The 20,533-nt window shown below is 36.8% G+C and overlaps 1 protein-coding gene across 1 annotated transcript; it reads right to left on the bottom strand.

Moving 5' to 3' along the window:
* Positions 1-7,459: 7,459 nt before the first annotated feature.
* LOC308244305 (killer cell lectin-like receptor 2) lies at positions 7,460-19,650 on the bottom strand (the record flags this gene model as incomplete). Its single annotated transcript, XM_080660245.1, has 6 exons — positions 7,460-7,616; positions 10,675-10,778; positions 13,856-13,998; positions 16,132-16,374; positions 17,594-17,683; positions 19,536-19,650. The coding sequence occupies 6 exons, from the start codon at positions 19,648-19,650 to the stop codon at positions 7,460-7,462; spliced, it is 852 nt and encodes a 283-aa protein (XP_080516371.1).
* Positions 19,651-20,533: the final 883 nt, after the last annotated feature.

The raw sequence follows: 20,533 nt of genomic DNA, 5'->3' as shown, positions 1-20,533 counted from the left end.
GATGGTCAGACGGTCGCTTAGCTTTTATATATATATAGATTGGCTTGTTAAACCTGTAAAGATCCTGTTCAAACCTATGATTTTAGGATTTTGTGAAAAAAGATGCTTAATAAAATCATATTTCCTGTCAGAAGTTCTGGATTGTATTTTCTTCCTTTTGTCATGAGATTTCACTTCTGCGTAAATATCCCCCTCCATCATTATTGGAAATTAAAGAAATATATTGAGATAAGATATGAGGAAAGGAGAACCATTATTGTTTCAAGAAAAAAAATCACTACAATTTCTACATCCCTACAATAGCGGAATTAGTTGTCAATAAAAGTCATATTTGAGTAAATATTCTTCCTTTTTATGAGAATTCCTTTGAAAACCCTTCTTTTGGTGAAGTTTATGTTGGAATTCCTCACCATTTGTGGTCTTCTGTAAGCTTGGGGGATGCTTCTGTGCCAATGACAAAGGGAGAAATTGTTTAAATTGCAGGGAGCAAAAGTTTAAGGTGTTAAGACAAAAGATTATCATCTTGAAGAAGCTCTCATACTGTGACTGGAAAAATATTAAAAGAACAGGCCAGAATACACAGAAGCAGAGCTGTAAGGAAAAAAGTCAGCTGAGAAGCTGCAATTTGGCTGCCCGAGAGATTTAAGACCCTCTTATTTTGAAGCCACAAATTACAAGGGCTTCCTGTTTGTCTTGTGTTGTTTGTAACCTTAAACCATCTTGTTCTGTAGTGCACCACAATCCCTGTATACTGTACCACCAGATTAGAAGAACACAATTTGTAGCTACAGTGACAATAAATCCAGAATGATCCTGATTTCTCCACCCTGTTTTTCCTAAATCCATTCCTACTAATTATCCTATATAATGAGAGGCTAATATGCAAATTTTCCCCTCAACCAAGAGTTTGACCAGCAGGCAGGCCGACCAACTGCCCATGTCCCCTCCCCCTGGCCAGGCTGGCTGGACCCCACCCATGCACGAATTCATGCACTGGGCCTCTAATATATATATATATATATATATATATATATATATATATATATATACACACACACACACACACACACATATGTGTGTGTATATACACACACACACACACATATATATATATATACTGAGTGGCCAGATTATTATGCATTCAGAGATCATAATAATCTGGCCACTCATTGTATACTTGCTTTTATATCCAGAAAAATATCCATTATTCTCGATTATTATTAGTAGTAATTACTCATAGCCTATTAAGATAATATAAAGATATCTCTACTAAAACTAACGATCAGAGCTACATCACTGTCAGAATGGAGTCAGGAAGCCAGGATTCAAACCCAACTCCAACTATTTAATTGAATAATCTTACTAAGCTCTGCTTTCATCATCTATAAAATTATGCTAATGGTATTAGCTTATAGGATTGTTGGAATCATAAAATGAGAAAATGTATGTGTATTAGTCAGAGTCCAGCAAGGAAAACAGAAATCTCTCTGAGTATTAAAGCAGAAGGAATTTAAGTCAGAGAATTGATGAAGAAGGTACAAAGATGATGCTAAGAAACCACCCAGGAATCAACAAGAAAACAGAGTTTAACAATACCAGAAAGCCTCTACTACTTCCTACACTAGAGATAAAAGGAGGTGGCTCCTTGGAGTCAGGATCACTCGCAGAAGCTAGAACCACAGAAGCTTTGTCCAAAGAGACGTAAGAATATAGAAGAAATGTAGCTGTTTCTAGGTAGGAAAATTAAAATAGAGCAGGATTGAAATTACCCTTTCTCCCATTGTCCAATTTTCTATTGACAAAACCCACTTGAATTTGGGAGCCTGCTTTTACTGAATACATCTTCTATACCTTCTCAGATTCTCCACTGAGCTTCGTATGTCACTTGCTTTAACACTGTTGTCCCTGCAATGGTCACTTACAGGCGAAGCTGAGTGTTTCCACTGTCTGAAGACTACAAATGAACTGTGTAGCTCTGAATACCGAGTCCAGACCCTGAGAAGCACCACACAGAGGATGTGAGAGCTGGATTCACCAGCAGCTGTGCATGCCAGACCTGCAGGTATGTTTTCATTTCGGATGAACTATAACCAATGGGAAACGAGATGAAATCGGCACACACATTTCCCCTCCACTTCTCCCTTCCAGGCACTGTTCACAATTACAGTGTTTCTGTGCAGCCACCTTCCCTATAGTCAAGTGACCAGCTTTGTTTTTTCATGGAGCAGCGGCCAGCCCAGGTATGCATCACCTGGAATTGGCTTCCCATCCTCCCACACTGAACTTCCCTTTTTCCTCATTTTTGCTGCCCTGTCAAGCATGGAGAGCGCTTAGGTTTCACCTGTGGCTTTGTTTGGTTAAGACACTGGGAAATGCAGCCTGAAGGGGTTGGCTCCCCTTCAAGGCAAAGCTGGGCGGGCAGGCGGGGGCAGTGGGGAGGGGAGGAAGGAAGAGTTCTGAGCACAAACAGGCTGAGAGGCCTATGTTCCCTCAACGCCCATAGTCATCCTCTCGTTCATATTTAAGTCTATGTAACAACTTCATGCTTCACCTACTGTGAGGCACTATCTGCTATACCAAGAAAGAGGCTCTCTCCCTCTCCCCCGCTTCCCCCAAGGACAGATGCTGCAGGGGAGCAAATAAAAATAAAAATAAAAATAAAAAAGGCACAAAATATGTCTCTTTCTCAGGCTGATTATTTTTGAGAAATAGAAAACTCAGGAAGTAGTATTTCATTCTCCTCCCCTTCACTGACTAAAATAATAGGTAGAGGGCCTGTTCCAGGAAGAGAGCTATTATTAGAATAACTGCAAAGAACACAGGCTGGCTGTGGTGGGCTTGGGGAGGGGGGCGCAGGGGAAGGAGGGGGGGTGGAGATAGCTTGACAGGACCTGGAGATCCAAGTCTCTGTGTCCCATTGTCTGTCCATGACAAACATTCGTTTACCAAACATTTGTTTTTCCAGGAAGTACAAGATGGTACATTTTCCGGCTGGCCACAGCTTCATAAAAAACAACAACATGTGTTTTTTTAGCTATAAATTGTTTTTCTCCACTTGGAAGTCCCAGACCCCCACGCCCTTCAACTTAGCTCAGAATAACTATCAGCTTTGATTGCCTGACTTCATCTTCTTATGGATCTCCCTTTCGTATATAATTAAATGTGGTTTTTGGCTTGTTAATCTGTCTCGTCTCAATTTAGTCTTAGAATCTAGAAGGGTAGGAGAATTTTTTTCTTCCAACACAACACAAAACCCAAGTAGTCATTGTATCCACTTCAAATATCAGGCCTCCAAGTGATATATATATTGTCCCACCCATTAGCTTTAGATTTGGACCCTCCTAGTTTTGAAATCTACAAAGAATTTTTTTTAACTACGGGAAATAATAAGTTAACAAGATAACATCAATTTACAGAAAAACAGCTTTATCTCTATAGACCAACAACAAATAATTTGAAAAAATATTAAATGTCATTTACAACAGCATCAAAAATATACATTTAAAAAATATGTATAAGATCTATATCCTGGAATGCACCACATTGTTGAGAGACATTAAAGACCTAACTAAATAGAAAAATAATCATGTTCATGAATTTTAATACTCCATATTGTTAGGACATCAATTCTCCCAGATTAATCTACAGACTCAATGCAATCCCAATGGAGCATTTTTTAAGAAATTTTAGAAAATGAAAGATTCCAGAGAGTAGTCGATATACTTTTTTTTTTTTTTTTTTTGCAAATCATCATGTGTTTTATTTTTTAAAATCATTGTTATGTGACTAAAAGTAGTAGGTATTATTCCTTTCAAGTACCCAAAGGAAGCTTCACCATTTTTTTAATTGAATTTATTGGAGTGACATTGGTAAATAAAATTATACAGGTTTCAGGTGTACAATTCTATAACATATCATCTGTATATTGCATTGTGTCTCCTCTACCCAAAGTCAAATCTCCTTCCACAATCATACGGTCAACCCCCTCTACCCTTCACTACCCTCCCCCCCCTCCGTTCCCTCTGTTAACCACTGTACTGTGGCCGTGTCTATGAGTTTTTGTGGGGGTTTTTCTTGTTTGTTCATTTATTGCTTTCAGTTTATATCCCACGTATGAGTGAAAGTATATGGTTCTTGACTTTCTGACATTTGGTTTAGCATAATATTCTCAAGATCCATCTATGTTGTCGCAAATGGTAATATTTCATCTTTTCTTTTGGCTGAGTAGTACCTCATTGTATATAGGTATCAGATACTCTTTATCCAGTCATCTATAGAGGGGCATGATACTTCTGTTGTTTCATTGTCTTGGTCATTGTGAATAATGATACAATGAAAATAGCAGTGCATATATAATTGCAAATAAATGTTTTCAAATTTTTCAGGTAGACACCCATAAGAGGAGTTGCTGGGTCATATGGTAACTCTAATTTTGGGGAGGCATCCATACTGCTTTCTCCAATGGCTATACCAGTTTACATTCCCAGCAGCAGTGAGTGAGGGCTTCTTTTTCTCCACAACCTCTCCCACACTGTTATTACTTATCTTATTAATAGAATCTCATTGTAGTTTTAATTTGCATTTTCTTAATAGTTAGTGAAGGTAAGCATCTTATCATATACTAGAGGCCCGGTGCACGAATTCATGCACCAGTGGGGTCTCTCAGCCTGGCCTGCAGGATTGGACTGAAACTGACTCTCAACATCCCCCGAGGGGTCTCGGATTGCAAGTGGGTGCAGGCCAGGCCGAGGGACCCCACTGGTTCACAATCAGGGCTGGGGAGGGACACGGGAGGTTGGCCAGCCAGGGAGGGACTGCAGGAGGGCTCCAGGGCATGTCCTGCCCATCTCACTCAGGCTCAGTCCCGACCGACTGGACCCCAGCCACAAGCTAATCTACCGGTTGGAGTGTCTGGCTCCTGGTGGTCAGTACACATCATAGCGAGCAGTGGAAGGACCTTAGCATATCATTAGCATATTATGCTTTGATTAGTTGAACGGCCAACCAGATGACCAGACACTTAGCATATTAGGCTTTTATTCTATAGGATCTGTTCACTGTTTGAAGGTCTATTGGGAGAAATGTCTGTTCAGGACCTCTGCCCATTTTTTAATTGGGTTGTTTATTTTTTTGTTGTTGCCAATATACTTTTGAAAAAGAACAAATGTAGAGGATTAGCACATCTTATTCGAAGGCATACTGTAAAGCTACAGTATTGAGACAGTATGGTATTACTATAAGAATAGACATATAGATCACTGAGGCAGAATAGAGAATCCAGAAGTAGACCCACACAGTTAGTCAATTAATTTTCTACAAAGGCACCAAAGTGATTCAATAGAGGAAAGGAAAGTCTTTCAACAGTAGTACAAAATCAACTGGATATCAATATATATTAACAGTGAACCCCTACTCTTTTCTCAAACAAAAAAATTAATTTGAAATGTGTACAATCTAAGTGTATAAATTAAAGCTATAAAGCTTCCGGAAGCTAACATATGACAAAAATCACTGTGATTTTGATATAGGCAAAGATTTCTTAAGACAATAAAAGAAAAAATTACATGTTAAGCTTCATTAAAAAACTTAAAACTTCACCTCTTGAAAGACACTATTACGAAAATGAAAAGGCAACGTGAAGACTGGGAGAAAGTATTTGTAATACATATATTTAACAAAGAATTTGTATCCAAATTCTACAAAGAACTCCTATAATTCTACAATAAGAAGACTGGAAACCAATTTTAAAAAGGAATGTGACAAAATATTGAATAGATACTTCATATTCAAAGATATATAAATAGTAATAAACAAATGAAAAATGCTTAATGTCATTATTCTTCAGGGAAATACAAATGAAAAACCACAATGAGATACCACTAGGCACCCGTTGTTATGGCTGAAATTTAAAAGCCTGACAATAACAAGCTTTGGCGATTACATCGAGACAATTGAACTCTCATATGTTGCTACTGCAAAGGTAAAATGATGCAACCACCTTGGAAAACAATCTAGATGTTTCTTATAAAATTAAACATGCACTTGCCATAGGACTCAGCAACCAACTCCTGGGTATTTAATAAAAAGAAATGAAAACGCATGTCCACACAGTTAATTGCACATAAATGTTCATGGCAGGTTTATTAAAATAGTAAAAAATTAGAAACACATCAAATGCTCATAGGTGAATGGACAAATTGTGGTATATCTGTACAATAGAATACTACACAGTAACAAAAAGAATAACCTACTGATATGAGAAAAACTAATTTCAAAAAGATGCTGAGAAAATTCAGACAAAAATGAGTACATGAAGTATGAAATTCTAGAATAGGCAAGCTAATTTATAGTGACAGAAAGCATATCACTGCTTGCCTGGGTCCAGGTGGGTGGAAAGGGGCAAAAAGGAACTTTTGGAGATGGTGAAAATGTTATATATCTTGATTTGATGGTATTTAACAGGTGTGTATACATTTGTCAAAAACCCACTGACCTTGTGACTTAAATGGATGCATTTTGTTGCATGCAAAATATAACTCAATAGGTTGATTATTTTTTTTAATGTGAAGGTCAAGAAAGTCCATGGAAGCATTTAGAACTGTCCCAGATTAAAGGAGACTAAGGAGACATCAGGACTAAATACATTGCATGATTCTGAATATGAAGGAAACACACCTATAAATAACATTGTTGTAACAGCTGACAAAATTTAAATATAGACCGTAGACAAAAGCATAGCACTATTTCAATGCTAAATTTCCTGATTTTGATAATTGTGCTATGGTTATACAAGACTAAGTTCCTGTTTTTGTAAAATATTTAGACAAAGAGACATAATGTTACTAATTTATTATCAAGTGGATCAGCAAGGGGAGAGAAGGAGAGAGAGAGAGAGAGAGAGAGAGAGAGAGAGAGAGAACATGTAATAAAGTGCAGATAGTAAAATATAAACAAATGGTAACTATGGGTAAAGGTTAGATGAGAGTTCCTTATACTATGTTTTAACTACTCAGTAAGTTTGAAATCATAGAAAAATATATTTTTAAAGATGAGAGGTAAGCATCTAGATGGGGGAAGATAACTATGTTTTTAGTTCTTAATTGCGTTATCTCTCAAAATCAGAGGTTATTGCAATGACTTATCCTACAAATAAGGAAAAAACCCAGGTATTTATGAGTTTTCTAATTGTTTCTGTGTGTAGTTCCAGGAAAGAGAAACAGAGAATTCCACAGGTCCATTAAAGAGAAGGGTAACTACTCTCCAAAAGCAAAATCTTCCCCGCTTATCCAAGAAGACAGATGATGCCTGATCTCTCAAATCATTGTCCACAAGAGCATTTTCTTCTCTTCCAGCTCATCTCTGTTTCTGCAATGGACTAAATACTGCAGTCAGAAACATCACGTTGTTAAGTAATCATATATTATTACAGGAAACACACTAAAAATGGCAAAATTCCCTTTTACCTTTTCCTCTGAGTATATTCATTAAGGAGGGAGACAACGTTCTTCTCACAGATACAATGGTAGGTTTCAGAACAATCAATATTTGTTATTCTCGTTGAGGTTAAAAATGCACATTCTCCTCTCGCTAAGGTCCAACTCATTATTGAAATATTACTGTAAAACAGAAAACATGTGTAGTCAACTTTTACTTCTGAAGCTTACAATAACATAAATCATCATTTTTAAGTTGCCTACAGAAGAGGATTACACAAATGTTAATCATAAATCATCACAGGAACATTGTCTTTGGCTCTTAATCCATCAAATAGAATCTCACTCAGCCTCTTGATTACACCCACCGTCTCCCCTTTTATTCCACTCTGGAAATTTTTGGTCAGAAGGCAAAATTACCTTGCAATACTGCTATGGAATTATACTGTAGCAAACATGTTTTGTTACATTAATTTTTTCTGTAAAAGTGAGAGATTAAAAAAGAGAAGAATTTCTATGATACAGATAACCTGGTCTCGTGTATATACTCTATAGAGAAAAAAAGTAGAATTGGAATATAGTCAGAAATGAGGTTTAATCAATCTTTTTATTTGCTTTGTTTACTTTTCCTTCCCAGTCCCATAGCCAATCATTAGCTAAAACATGACAATCCACTGGAAAATGTGTAAAAGCAGGACTTCTTAAGAAAAGTGGTGGATTAAGTGCCAGAAATCTTTCTATTAAAAAAAAAATAAAAGATGCTGATTACAAAAATAATTTAAACCTTCTTGAATAAATGTATGAACTGGCAGGCAAGAAGCAAATTCACACTCAGGCTAAGAGGTAAAGGATGGGAACCCAGAAGGGTGAGTATGCCGAATAAGGAATTCCACCCGCTGTCCTAAATAGAGGACAAGCTACATGGGGTTGAGATGCCAAAGGGATATATCTTCAGTATAAATAGCCTAGAATTGTCTTAAACCTTAGATTTAAGCAAAAGACCAAAAGAACAAGCCCACTTAAGAATCCAAAATCATAAACCATCCCTCATGTAATTTGCTTTTGCTGGATTATTTATAAATCTGCTGCAGGAAAAAAGGAAAGAAACAAATAAGATAAATGACACTAAACAGCTTGTGAGGCATGGGCAGAACACATAGATATGTTAAATATGGATAACTACGTTAGTAACCAGGAGACATGTTAAGACATAGATACAGTAAGTAGAGCTTATGTGTGCTGAACATAGGAAAGGAAGAAAGAATCATCTAAATACTAAATACCATGCACAAAATGTACTGATGCACATAATACTCAACATTCATGAGGTCTTAAGCTCACCATCCATTGGTGACACTTATTCTGGCCAAGAAAAAACAAACAAACAAAATCCATGGCTGCTCATCAGATTCACTGGAAAGCTACAGCTGTGGCCAGGCTTAACATGCTCCTGCATCTCCCAAGACAGAAAAAGTGTGTGCAGGCCACAAGAACCTTCTGCCCATCACGCAAACCTCAAGTCGGGCTCTAGAAACCACAACCATCACGAGAGGGTTTTGCAGCAGTTTGAGTCAGGCCATATGAAGACTGTACAACCCAGGATTCAAGTGATCCCTTCATTTACTTGCGCTTTATCCTAAGTGTGACAACCTACCCAACCCTACCCGAGTGTGACAAGCTATCCCATTTCTTCCCCTTTGCAGAGCGTGATCGGTTTAATTAGCCATGCAATTTGAGCATCTTACTATGGCCCGTGAGCCTTCTGCTCTGTGACCTCTGAGATAGTTTGCCTGGAGTGGGTACTCACAGGCCTTAATGACATCAAGGTAATTTCCTGCAAGACATCTTGTGTAGGTTTGCTGCCCAGAACTACATGACTTGCAGGACCAACTTTAGAATTAGAAGTGGCCCAGATTCATAATGCCCCAAGGCATCCAACAAAAGCAGATTATTTCTTGAGGAAGTCACCATCTTCTCAGTTCTCAAATAATTTCCACAACAACTCAAAAAGAAAAAAATCACTAAACACTACAAAGAAAATGGCATTATGAACAGCAACCAGCAGAAACAATAGATTAGACCCACAAAACTTCAAATATTAGAATGATCACATATCAAGTATACTAAAATAAGATGTTTACTATCATTAAGGAAATAAACAACAGCTTGAAAATATGAGTAACTAGCAAGGAGATTTGAAAACTGTTTTAAGCATAAGCAATAGACACAGACAGTAGAGGGTGAGGGCCTGTGCGTGGCGGGGGGCGGGGGGGAGTGGGAGGGAGAGGTCAATGGGGGGAAAAGGAGACATGTGTAATATTTTCAACAATAAAGAATTTAATTTAAAAAAAGAAAACATAAAACATAATTCCTAGAAATAAAAATATAATAGTTATGATTTTTTTTAAATCATTGAACAGTTTGACAGCAGATTATATCTTAATGTAAACCCAATAGTTTACAAAATACTACACTTCTAAATAGGACTATGGGGAAGGTGTCTGTGTGTGTATATACTAGCTTAAATTTATATTTTATAAATAATATATAAACATAGATATGTCAACTAAAAAAAAGTTTCAAATGAATTTTTGGGGCTACTCAAAATATTCATTTGTGATTATGGGAGGGATCACTATGGCTAAATCAGGATGATCCAATCATTTCATGTCACTTTATGATTTTTAAAATTCTGTGTACCTCATAACACATTCTTCTGAGCATGTGCTTAGCATCATAATTTTATTATTAACTAGAGGCCCGATGCACAAAGATTCTTGCAAGAATGGGCCTTCCTTCCCCTGGCTGCTGGCACTGCCTTTGCTCTGGCCGGAGCTGCCTTTCCACCTTCCCACGCTGCCCAGAGGCCCAGAGCGACTGGGGCGGTGCAGAACTCCTGCATCCCACCCCATCCCTGGCTGCTCGGTGTCTACATATCCAAATTAACCCACCATCTTTGTTGGGTTAATTTGCATACTCACTCCTGATTGGCTGGTGGGTGTCATAAAGGCACAGTCCATTCGCATCTTACTCTTTTATTAGTGTAGATAACTCTGCATGATACTTCTCTTTTTTTAACTATACTTCTTAAAACACTTTCTTAATCATTCTGCTTATTCTTACCAATAACCTCTACTTGAAAATGAGCTAAACTGTGTGAAATGAGAGAAGATACTTTTTTGAAACAATATTTCCAACCCCAACACTGATGTTATAGTTTGGATGCATTTCAGAGACTTACATTCCAGGTGTGCCCTTGTCAATCCATTCCCATTTACTTTTCTTTTCATTAAATGACAATCCAATCCAGTAGTTACTTTTATAAGTCTGAGACTGAAGGAAGGACTGTAAAGGAATCACAACATATGTGACTAAATTTTCATCAGTTAGATGAATGGAGACGATAGGAAAAGCAGCTGGCTGAGTTGGTGGCCAGTTCTCTGCTGCTTCCCACATCATCCTGTATATCTCCTTTCTAGAAAGCTCTTTATACCCTCATTTCTTGTATTTTCATTTTCCAACATAATTTTCTCCTAGTACATTATTTGTATCAAAAATGGCTGCAAGAACCCTGGCCAGTTTGGCTTAGTGGATAGAGCATCGGATTGGGAACTGAAGGGTCCTGGGTTCGATTCTGGTCAAGGGCACATGCCCGGGTTGCAGGCTCAATCCCCAGTGGGGGACATGCAGGAAATAGCCGATCAATGATTCTCTCTCATTATTGATGTTTTAATCTCTCTCTCCCTCTCCCTTCCTCTCTGAAATCAATAAAAATATATTTTTTAGAGACATGGCTGCAAGTGTCATAGATTATTTAAAACATGGGAAGAGATTAAAATCTAAATATCTAACAATAAGGAGACATAAAATAATTTGATACCTTATGAACTGATTCAAAAGCATGCTCCATAAAGATATTTAAGGATATAGAAAAATAATTATAGCATATTTTTTAGTGAAAGAAGGAATCTTCAAAACAAATACCTATAATAATAAAAGTGTACTCATACAACTTAACAAAAGGAAGATAAACAACCCAATCAAAAAAAATGGGCAACTGACCTAAATAGATACTTTTCAAAAGAAGATATAAAAAAGGCCAAGAGACATATAAAAACATGCTCAAAGTCATTAATCATCTGAGAGAAGCAAATCAAAACGACAATGTGGTACCATCTCACACCTGTCAGACTGACTATCATCAACAAATCAACAAACAACAAGTGCTGGCGAGCATGCGGAGAAAAAGGAACCCTCGTGCACTGCTGGTGGGAATGCAGACTGGTGCAGCCACTGTGGAGAACAGTGTGGAGTTTCCTCAAAAAACTAAAAATGGAGCTCCCATTTGACCCAGTGATCCCACTTCTAGGAATATATCCCAAGAAACTAGAAACACCAATCAGAAAGGATATGTGCACCTCTATGTTCATACCAGCACAATTCACCATAGCTAAGATTTGGAAACAGCCTAAGTGCCCATCAGCAGATAGGTGGATTAAAAAACTGTGGTACATCTACACAATGGAATACTACGCTGCAGTAAAAAAGTAGGAGTTCTTACTACTTGCAACAACATGGATGAAGCTGGAGAGCATTATGCTAAGTGAAATAAGCCAGGCAGAGAAAGATAAATATCACATGATCTCACTCATTTGTGGAATATAATGAACAACATAAACTGATGAACAAAAACAGATCCAGAGACAGAGAAACATCAATCAGATCATCAAACCTCAGGGAAGGTAAGGGACGTTGGGGGTTAGGGGGAGAGATCAACCAAAGGACTTATATGCATGCATATAAGCCTAACCAATGGACACAGACAACAGGGGGGTAAGGGCATAAATGGGGAGCTTGAGGGGTAATGGGGGAATAAGGACACATATGTAATAAATTAATCAATAAAGAAATTAAAAAATAAATAAATAAAATAAAAGTGTAATATGCTAATTAGACCAGGCAGCTGAACGAGCTTCCAGACGCCATTCCAGATGTCCTTCCAAACCAAGCCACAGTGCTGGGGGGCCAAGGCAGAGGCAGTTAGGGGCAATTAGGCAGACAGAGGTGATTAGGGGTGATCAGGCAGGCAGGTGAGTGGTTAGGGGTGATCAGGCAGGCAGGTGAGCAGTTAGCAGCATCAGGCAGGCAGGCAGAGTGGTTAGGGGTGATCAGGAAGGCAGGCAGGTGAGCAGTTAGGAGCCAGAGGTCCGGGATTGCGAGCGGGTGCAGGCCGCCTCCCCCCCCCTGCCCCCGTGAACAAATTTTGTGCACTGGGCCTCTAGTAGTAAAATAAGCATATGTGGGGAGGTGTACATTACAGCTTTCAGCCTCATAAGAGAAAACCTTGCTATAGTTTAGTAGTTGGAAGGGGCAGAGGAAAATGGGGAAGAATTTAGAAATATTTACTAGTCCAAAAATGTAAACTCAAAGTGACATATTACATAATGTCTAATTAAATGACTAAATGTGTTTGTAAATATAGGTTTAAATTTAACTGTTTTACTGCATCAAATACAGAAAATATTTTATGACAACATAAAATCTTCTGCATTATCATTTAAAACATCTGTTGGATTTGTCTATAAATTGTGTGAACCAGTAGGTCACGGTTTGATTCTTGGTCATGACGCATGCCTGGGTTGTCGGCTCAGTCCCCAATGTGGGGTATGCAAGAGGCAGCTAATTAATGATTTTCTCTCATCATTGATGTTTCTAATTCTCGCTCCTTCTCCCTTCCTCTCTGAAATCAATAAAAAAACTTTTTTAAGAATATTGATCATGTAAATGTTGCCTGCAGATGCAATGAAAATCACCATGAGGTTGAAACTGTAAAACTGTTATCAGTTTTATGTTTCTCATCATTATCTCCATTTAACAGGTGGGGGAACTGAAACTAAGAGAGGTTAAGTCATTAACCAAGGTTACCGAACAAGTAAGTGCCAGAGCTGGAATTGACCACAGGCAGTCTGGCTCCTGGATTCCTTGTAGTAACTACTTGACCATGTTATTCCAGGATTTTAGTTGTCACCTTATTGGGAGAAATAACCGCTGGTTCCAGCCTGTACAATTAAGTACTTCATCAAAAGTGAGGCATACTTCTCTGTGAGTGTTTTTCTTGAAAGATAGATGATTGCAAAGACCCAAAATGCATCCTCAAAGAGGTTTCCACTTTGGACATAATAATGATCATGATAGATAATATAGATTGAATGCTTAGTAAATAACAAGATCGTGTTCCTGTTAGTAGGCAGAGTCTCCTGAGAGACTCTTAACTGGACTATTTTGCTCACTCAACAGACACAACACAAAGAATAGCTGAAGGTTCCTTTTTCTGGAATCCTCCCCCTGTCCTCAATATCTTGGGTGTGAGAATGAGAGACAAAGTCCAAGAGAATAAAAGTGAATATAATCATCCATGATACCAGTTCATCTTCATCATCTATCTTCAAAAGAGATAATCCTTTATTTTGGCAAGTCTGTTTACATTCTCTCCAGTTTTTATTTTCAGTGGTAAAAATGTAACAGTTTACTCCACAACAGGACCAGAGTTCTTCATTGAGTTTGCCTACAACATATAAGGTAAAACATTAAAATTCTTGTTATCTGGCATTTTGTTAAGCACAGCAATATATTTATCAACCTTCTATAACTAAATAAAATCTTAATAGCTACCAATAATGATAACATGAGGTTCATCAAAATTCTGGAATGCCAAGAGACATGGGCACACCCATGTTCAATGTAGCATTATTCACAATAGCCAAAGATATGGAGACATCCCAAATGTCCATCAACAGATGAATGGATTTAAAAATGTGGGCTATCCATACCTGAAGTACAATTCAGCCTTAAACAGAAGGAAATCCTGCCATATGCAGCAACATGGATGAACCTTGAGGATATTATGCTAAACGAAGTAAGCCAGGCACAGGACAAATACTACATGAATGCCATTACATGAGGTATTTTCAACAGTCAAACTCAGAGAAACAGAAAGCAGCATGGTGGTTACCAGGGGCAAGTGGGAGGGAGAAATGGGTAGTTGCTCAATGGGTATAAAGCTTCAGTTATGCAAGATGAATAAATTCTAGACATCTGCTATACAACATAGTGCCTATAGTTAACAATACTGCATTGTGCACTTAAAAACTTGGTAAGAAGCTCTAGCCAGTTTGGCTCAGTGGATAGAGTGTCAGCCTGAGGACCAAAGGGTCCCAGGTTTGGTCTGGTCAAGAGCACATACCTTACTTACAGGCTCCTCCCCTGACTGGGCCCTGGTCAGGGCTCATGCAGGAGGCAACCAATTGATGTGTTTTTCTCACATCGATGTTTTTCTCTGTCTTTCCCTCTCTCTGCCACTCGCCCTAAAAATCAATGGAAAAATATCCTCAAGTGAGGATTAAAAAAATAAAATAAAAACTTGGTAAAAGGAGAGATTGTATGTCAAGTGTTCTTACCACAAAAATAAAAAAGGGACATGAGGAAAAATTGGGAGATATTACCCTAATTGTGGATTATTTTACAAGTGTATGTATATATCCAAAGTCATCAAATTGTATACATTAAATATATACAGTTTTTAAAATATTAGTAATACCTCAATAAGCTGCTTAAAGAATAATAAAATTCAAAGAAATTTCTGGAATGTCTTCTAAATAAACATTATTTGGAATTTTTTTCTTTATCTCTTATGTATTTTACAATATACCAAGTTTTAAAAATATTATTGATGCTTTAATAATGGAGACAATAATTTCCACTGATTATCATGCCTAAATGAGATTAAATATGCAAAAACTCTTTGTAAACTCTAAATCCTAAACAAATATGTATTAATTGCTGATAACCAGGTCAATTCACTCCATTGTTATGCATGATAAGAGAATTTATTGTATGAAATTCATATTTTCATCTCCTGTAATTTTATGGGTATTACCACACAGAGTTGCACAAATAGCAACACTATGACAAATCTTTTTTTTAATATATTTTATTGATTTTTTACAGAGAGGAAGGGAGAGGGATAGAGAGTTAGAAACATCGATGAGAGAGAAACATCGATCAGCTGCCTCCTGCACACTCCCCACTGGGGATGTGCCCGCAACCAAGGCACATGCCCTTGACCGGAATCGAACCTGGAACCCTTCAGTCCGCAGGCTGACGCTCTATCCACTGAGCCAAACCGGTTTCAGCACATAATTGATCACAGTCGACCAAAAATATGAAGTCAAGGCAGAATGGAAAAACAAGACAGGCAAACACACACACACACACACACACACACACACACACACACACACACTTACAATTATCTTTACAACAGCATCCAAATAAAAGGCTTTATGACCCTTGCAGCCTATGTCTATTTTTATTGATAGCATCTACTTCAGCAACAAAGTAGAAGTGACTAATTTGCCCCCAGGTCCAAAATAATCTGAATTTTCAGGGGAGCTAACACATTATTTCACCTTCTGGAAGCCGTAGGTGAACTGCCATTAACTTTTGGGGAATACAGGGCCTGCTAAGCCAAACATGACTCCTCAAGCCCATATTCAAAATAAGCAATCTCAAATACCCATATTATTTCTAAGAGGCATAAATTACTAGCATATATCACAAGCCTGTGGTCAACTTTGAAGCCTCTGAAGAAGAAATGATGAAAAATTATGCGGTCTCTCACTGAAGGGTTCCTTCATACCTGTATTTTGCAAAGATTTTGAAGAGATTTTCATTTTTCTATGACATGTCTTCTCTTCTATTAATGGTGAGACCGGTTTCTTTTCCCACTGAACTGTTTTATTTTTGAGAATGTCAGACACTAGAGTCTTATTTGCCAAAAGTTGCTTCGTTAAGTAGTTGTCATTTTGCATAATGTGATACTTTTGTTTGAGGTTTTGTAGAATTTCATCTTGTTGATGTTTTTCTTGATTATACTGAAAAACTGAAATTAATAGAATAGATAAACTGCAAAACTATATTCATAATGCTTAAATGCTGAAAGTATAGAGAAAAAAATCTCACTTCGACAATCAACCCATTTCATTACTTTAATTAGCAATTTGACATTTAGAAAGTAACACCTCAGTAAGTTGTTGATACAAATGAAAACATCAAACTTCTCACTGTTAGCAAGTCTAGAATAAATAAAATAAGAGATCTGAATAAAATTATGATAGCAATACCTTACCATTCAGTTTAGTTTCATTTTGATAGCACATTATTTAAAAATAGGTACCAAAGTAAAAATCAGTTAGCCAACTTTTAGCAACACATCTTCTGAGTATGAAAATCTGCACTAAGACACATGAAGAAATAGCACCATTATTATTAAATAGGATAAACACAGGAAAAGAGGAGGAAGATCCCAATATGTCACTTTATCTGAGTGCAATATATTACTGATTTTCTCTAAAGATATCAAGAAATTCGAATAAAAAATAAAAGTTGATCGACTCAAGATTCCAACATCTATGTACAGAATCACTCTAAATTTTTACTAAGTCATTTCTTCATTGTATTCTTTTTAGCTTTATTTTTATTGTTGACACTATTATAAATGTCCCCTTACCTCCCTCCCCCCACCTCTTTGCCCACCTCCACCCAGCCACCACCACCCTTCCCTCTGGCTATCGCCACACTGTTGTCTGTGTCTATGGGTTATGCATATATGTTCTTTGGCTAATCTCTTCACCTTCTTTCATCCACCATCCTAATCGTCCTTCCCCCTCTGACAGCTGTTAGTGTGTTCCATGTATCCATGCCTCTGTTTCTATTTTGTTCATCAGTTTAGTTTGTTCATTACATTCCACATATAAATGAGATCATAGAACAATAAAAGAAAGTCATAATTTATTTCAAACAGTTGTTTCTTAAAGAATGTTTATCTAAGATTCACAATGACCAAAACTCGGAACGCAGAATATTACTAAGTCTTATATCAAAAGGAATATTACTTGTATGATAAAGAATGAGGCTGCAGAGTCAATGAAATAGGTAAGTGAAATGAAATAATACTGCGATGTGTGTAGGGAAAAAATCACCAAGAAAAAGCCATCTGAAACATTCCCTTATGATATCCAGGGAACAATTGATTGTTAATAACTGCAAAATTGGTGATTAGTGCTATTACTCAGACTCGAAGGATGTATTTAGTTACTTACACATTGTTCCCAACACTATGATTGTCATGATTAGAAGTAAACAGAGGATCCCAAGACCCACTGCAATGAGACGCCAGGGTACTGAAAACACTTTAAATGAAGAAGAAAAAATAATCAGCAGGATAGAAGGATATATTATATATATATATATTACATGTGTGGTAAAATATAATTTAATCTACATGTAATTTAAGATAAGTCATAATCCACTTGCATAGTCCAGGATATATCATACATTTAAGACCATTAAATAAAAATTTTTAAAATTAAAAAAAAAATCACCAGGAGTAGAGCTTGGCCCACTACTAACCTTTACTGGGACACCATTTGCAACAAAGGGACAAATGTTTTCTAAAAATTTTACAAAATTGTATCATACAAATTGATCTAAATCTGGAATCTAGTAGTTACAGTTTTAAAGTTTCAGATTTCCGACTGGCATACACCCATGGCAGAAATCCTACACACAGAAATATTTCTATAGGATTTCAAAAGTACAGGCGGCAGCCCTAACAGATTTGGCTCAGTGGATAGAGCATCAGCCTGCGAACTGAAGGATCCAGGTTCGATTCTGGTCAAGGGCATGTACCTTGGTTGTGGGCACATCCCCAGTAGGGAGTGTGCAGGAGGCAACTGATTGATGTTTCTCTCTCACCAATGTTTCTAACTCTCTACCCCTCTCCTTCTCCTTCTCCCTTCCTCTCTGTAAAAAATCAATAAAATATATATTTTTTAAAAAGTACAGGTGACAGTAGACACAGCACACATTTATGAGAATCCACACTAGTGTGTGTACACCTTGCCGTGATCACAACTAATCATAAAGAAGAAAGGAAGCAGTCAATATTATATATATATATATATATATATATATATATATATATATATATATTATCTTAGAGAGAAGGAGGGAGAGGGAGAGATAGAAACATGGATAAGAAAGAAACATCAATTGGCAAGCCCCCTACTAGGGATAGAGCCGCACCCCAGGCATGTGCCCAGACCAGAAACTGAACCATGACCTCCTGGTTCATGGGCCAGTGCTTAACACTGGCCGGGCACAGTCAATATTCTTGAGAAATTGGTAGCCAATGGTGGATATTCTGAAGCTGCAAATGTGATTGGGATCCATTCTTAAAGATATTTCTAGAAATCAACCTTCCTTTCTTTCTCATCAACTTTATTTTTCACTAGACAATGCTATGTTTAGCCTCCTACATTTTTGTCCTCAATATCTGAAAGCTGTATCTCTTATCACTATATTAAAATAGTAGAAGTTATTCTCAATTTAAAGTTTAATTGTGACAATATTTGAAAGAGAGAGAATAGAAAAATTAGAATGTGCCTTTTGATTTTAACATATTTGCAGCTTCATTGCCATCAAGGTTTGGTAAATATTTAAAGCACTTAAAATATATTTTGTCTGAATAAAATCATATTTTTCATCTCTTAAATGTTTCTTAGACTTTTATTTAACTAGGAAATGCAATGTTTTCTTGAGATTCTAGTCTATTATTTACTTTTTTTTTTATCTTCACCAAGGGTATTTTTTAATTTTTTTTATTTGAGAGAGAGGAGAGAGAAACATTTATCGGTTGTCTCCCGTACACGATCCTCTGGAAATAGAGCCTGAAACCTTTTGGTATATGGGACGACACTCCAAATAACTGAGGCACCGAGCCAAGAGTTAAAGGCCTCAAAAATACCTTGACCAAATTTGAATGAAAATATTCTATTAGCTCCTCAAATTTAAAGAATTCACTAATTTTTCCACTCTCACAAATGTAAAAGAAAAAAGAAAAAAAAGACCGTTCTACTACTACACACCTTATGGTTTTGTATTACCATCTGAGAACCTGAAGTACAAATAAAAACATTTTTTCAGGCTTCAAGCGTTTGACAAGCCATAAGAACGGGTGAATCCAGATGCTTAAACATATACCTTTGCCATCAACTTTCCCAGGCCTTTGAGTACCACCAGGCCTTAATGTATTTCGTGGCTCTGAAGGACCCTGAAGAAATGCAGGGGTTAAATAAATTATTTCCTGATCGCTCATCTCTAGAATACAAAGAGAAAAATATTTTGCATTAAAACCTTGCATCAGGATGATTTCTGTCTAAAGAAAATGTAAAATGTTCGTCTATAGGAGCACGCCAGAAATGAGGGATAGGTGTATATGTCTACCTGTGATATGAATGTGTATTCATTAACTAATTGGAATGCCTAAAGCAAACAAACTGAGACTGATTTATATAAGAAATTTATATAATATTATACCCATGATTATTAGAAAATATGAAAAAAAATTAATATTTATCAATAGATTAGCCAATCTAGCTCAAAATGTTCAACATATATATATCATTGTTAGCCAAAATTGGTACCATCCCAAATGACTGAAACACCTTTAAAATTATCAATTTAAAACACCAAAATTCTACATTTTTAAAATTCTGAAAATATAAATATCTTGACTTTAAAAAACAATATTCCCTGTTCAACTCTGCATATAAGTTGTTAAAAAGTTCACTCGTTCTATTCAATTATAACTTAACTCAATCAAAGTGTTTCCCGAATTGTATGCCATACACCATCTGCAAAAGAATGATTTGAGAGTTAACCTTGCAGATTGGTTAACATTTCAGATTCCAGTGCCCCATGCAAGATATGCTGAATAAAAATCTCCGGTTGGAGCCAAACACCTGCATTTTTAATCCCCAATGACTGCACGGACATTAAAATTCTAGAAATAATCTTCCTGTGTATGACACTGCCTGAGAGGTCTATGTTAAAATTTTAAAGGCAGTCATTAGGTGATATCTGTAAAGAATTTAATTTATTAATGAATATCAATATTAAAAAGGAATTGTTAAATAATAAATATTTAAAACGTACCTTGCCCCTTGCATGAATCCATGTGAAAAGATGATATACAAGAA

Source organism: Plecotus auritus (genome assembly GCF_963455305.1).
Source record: "Plecotus auritus genome assembly, chromosome: 3".
In the NCBI taxonomy this organism is placed as follows: Eukaryota; Metazoa; Chordata; class Mammalia; order Chiroptera; family Vespertilionidae; genus Plecotus; species Plecotus auritus.
Note: the sequence above shows the minus strand (reverse complement) of the source record. Positions and strands in the feature narration are given on the sequence as shown.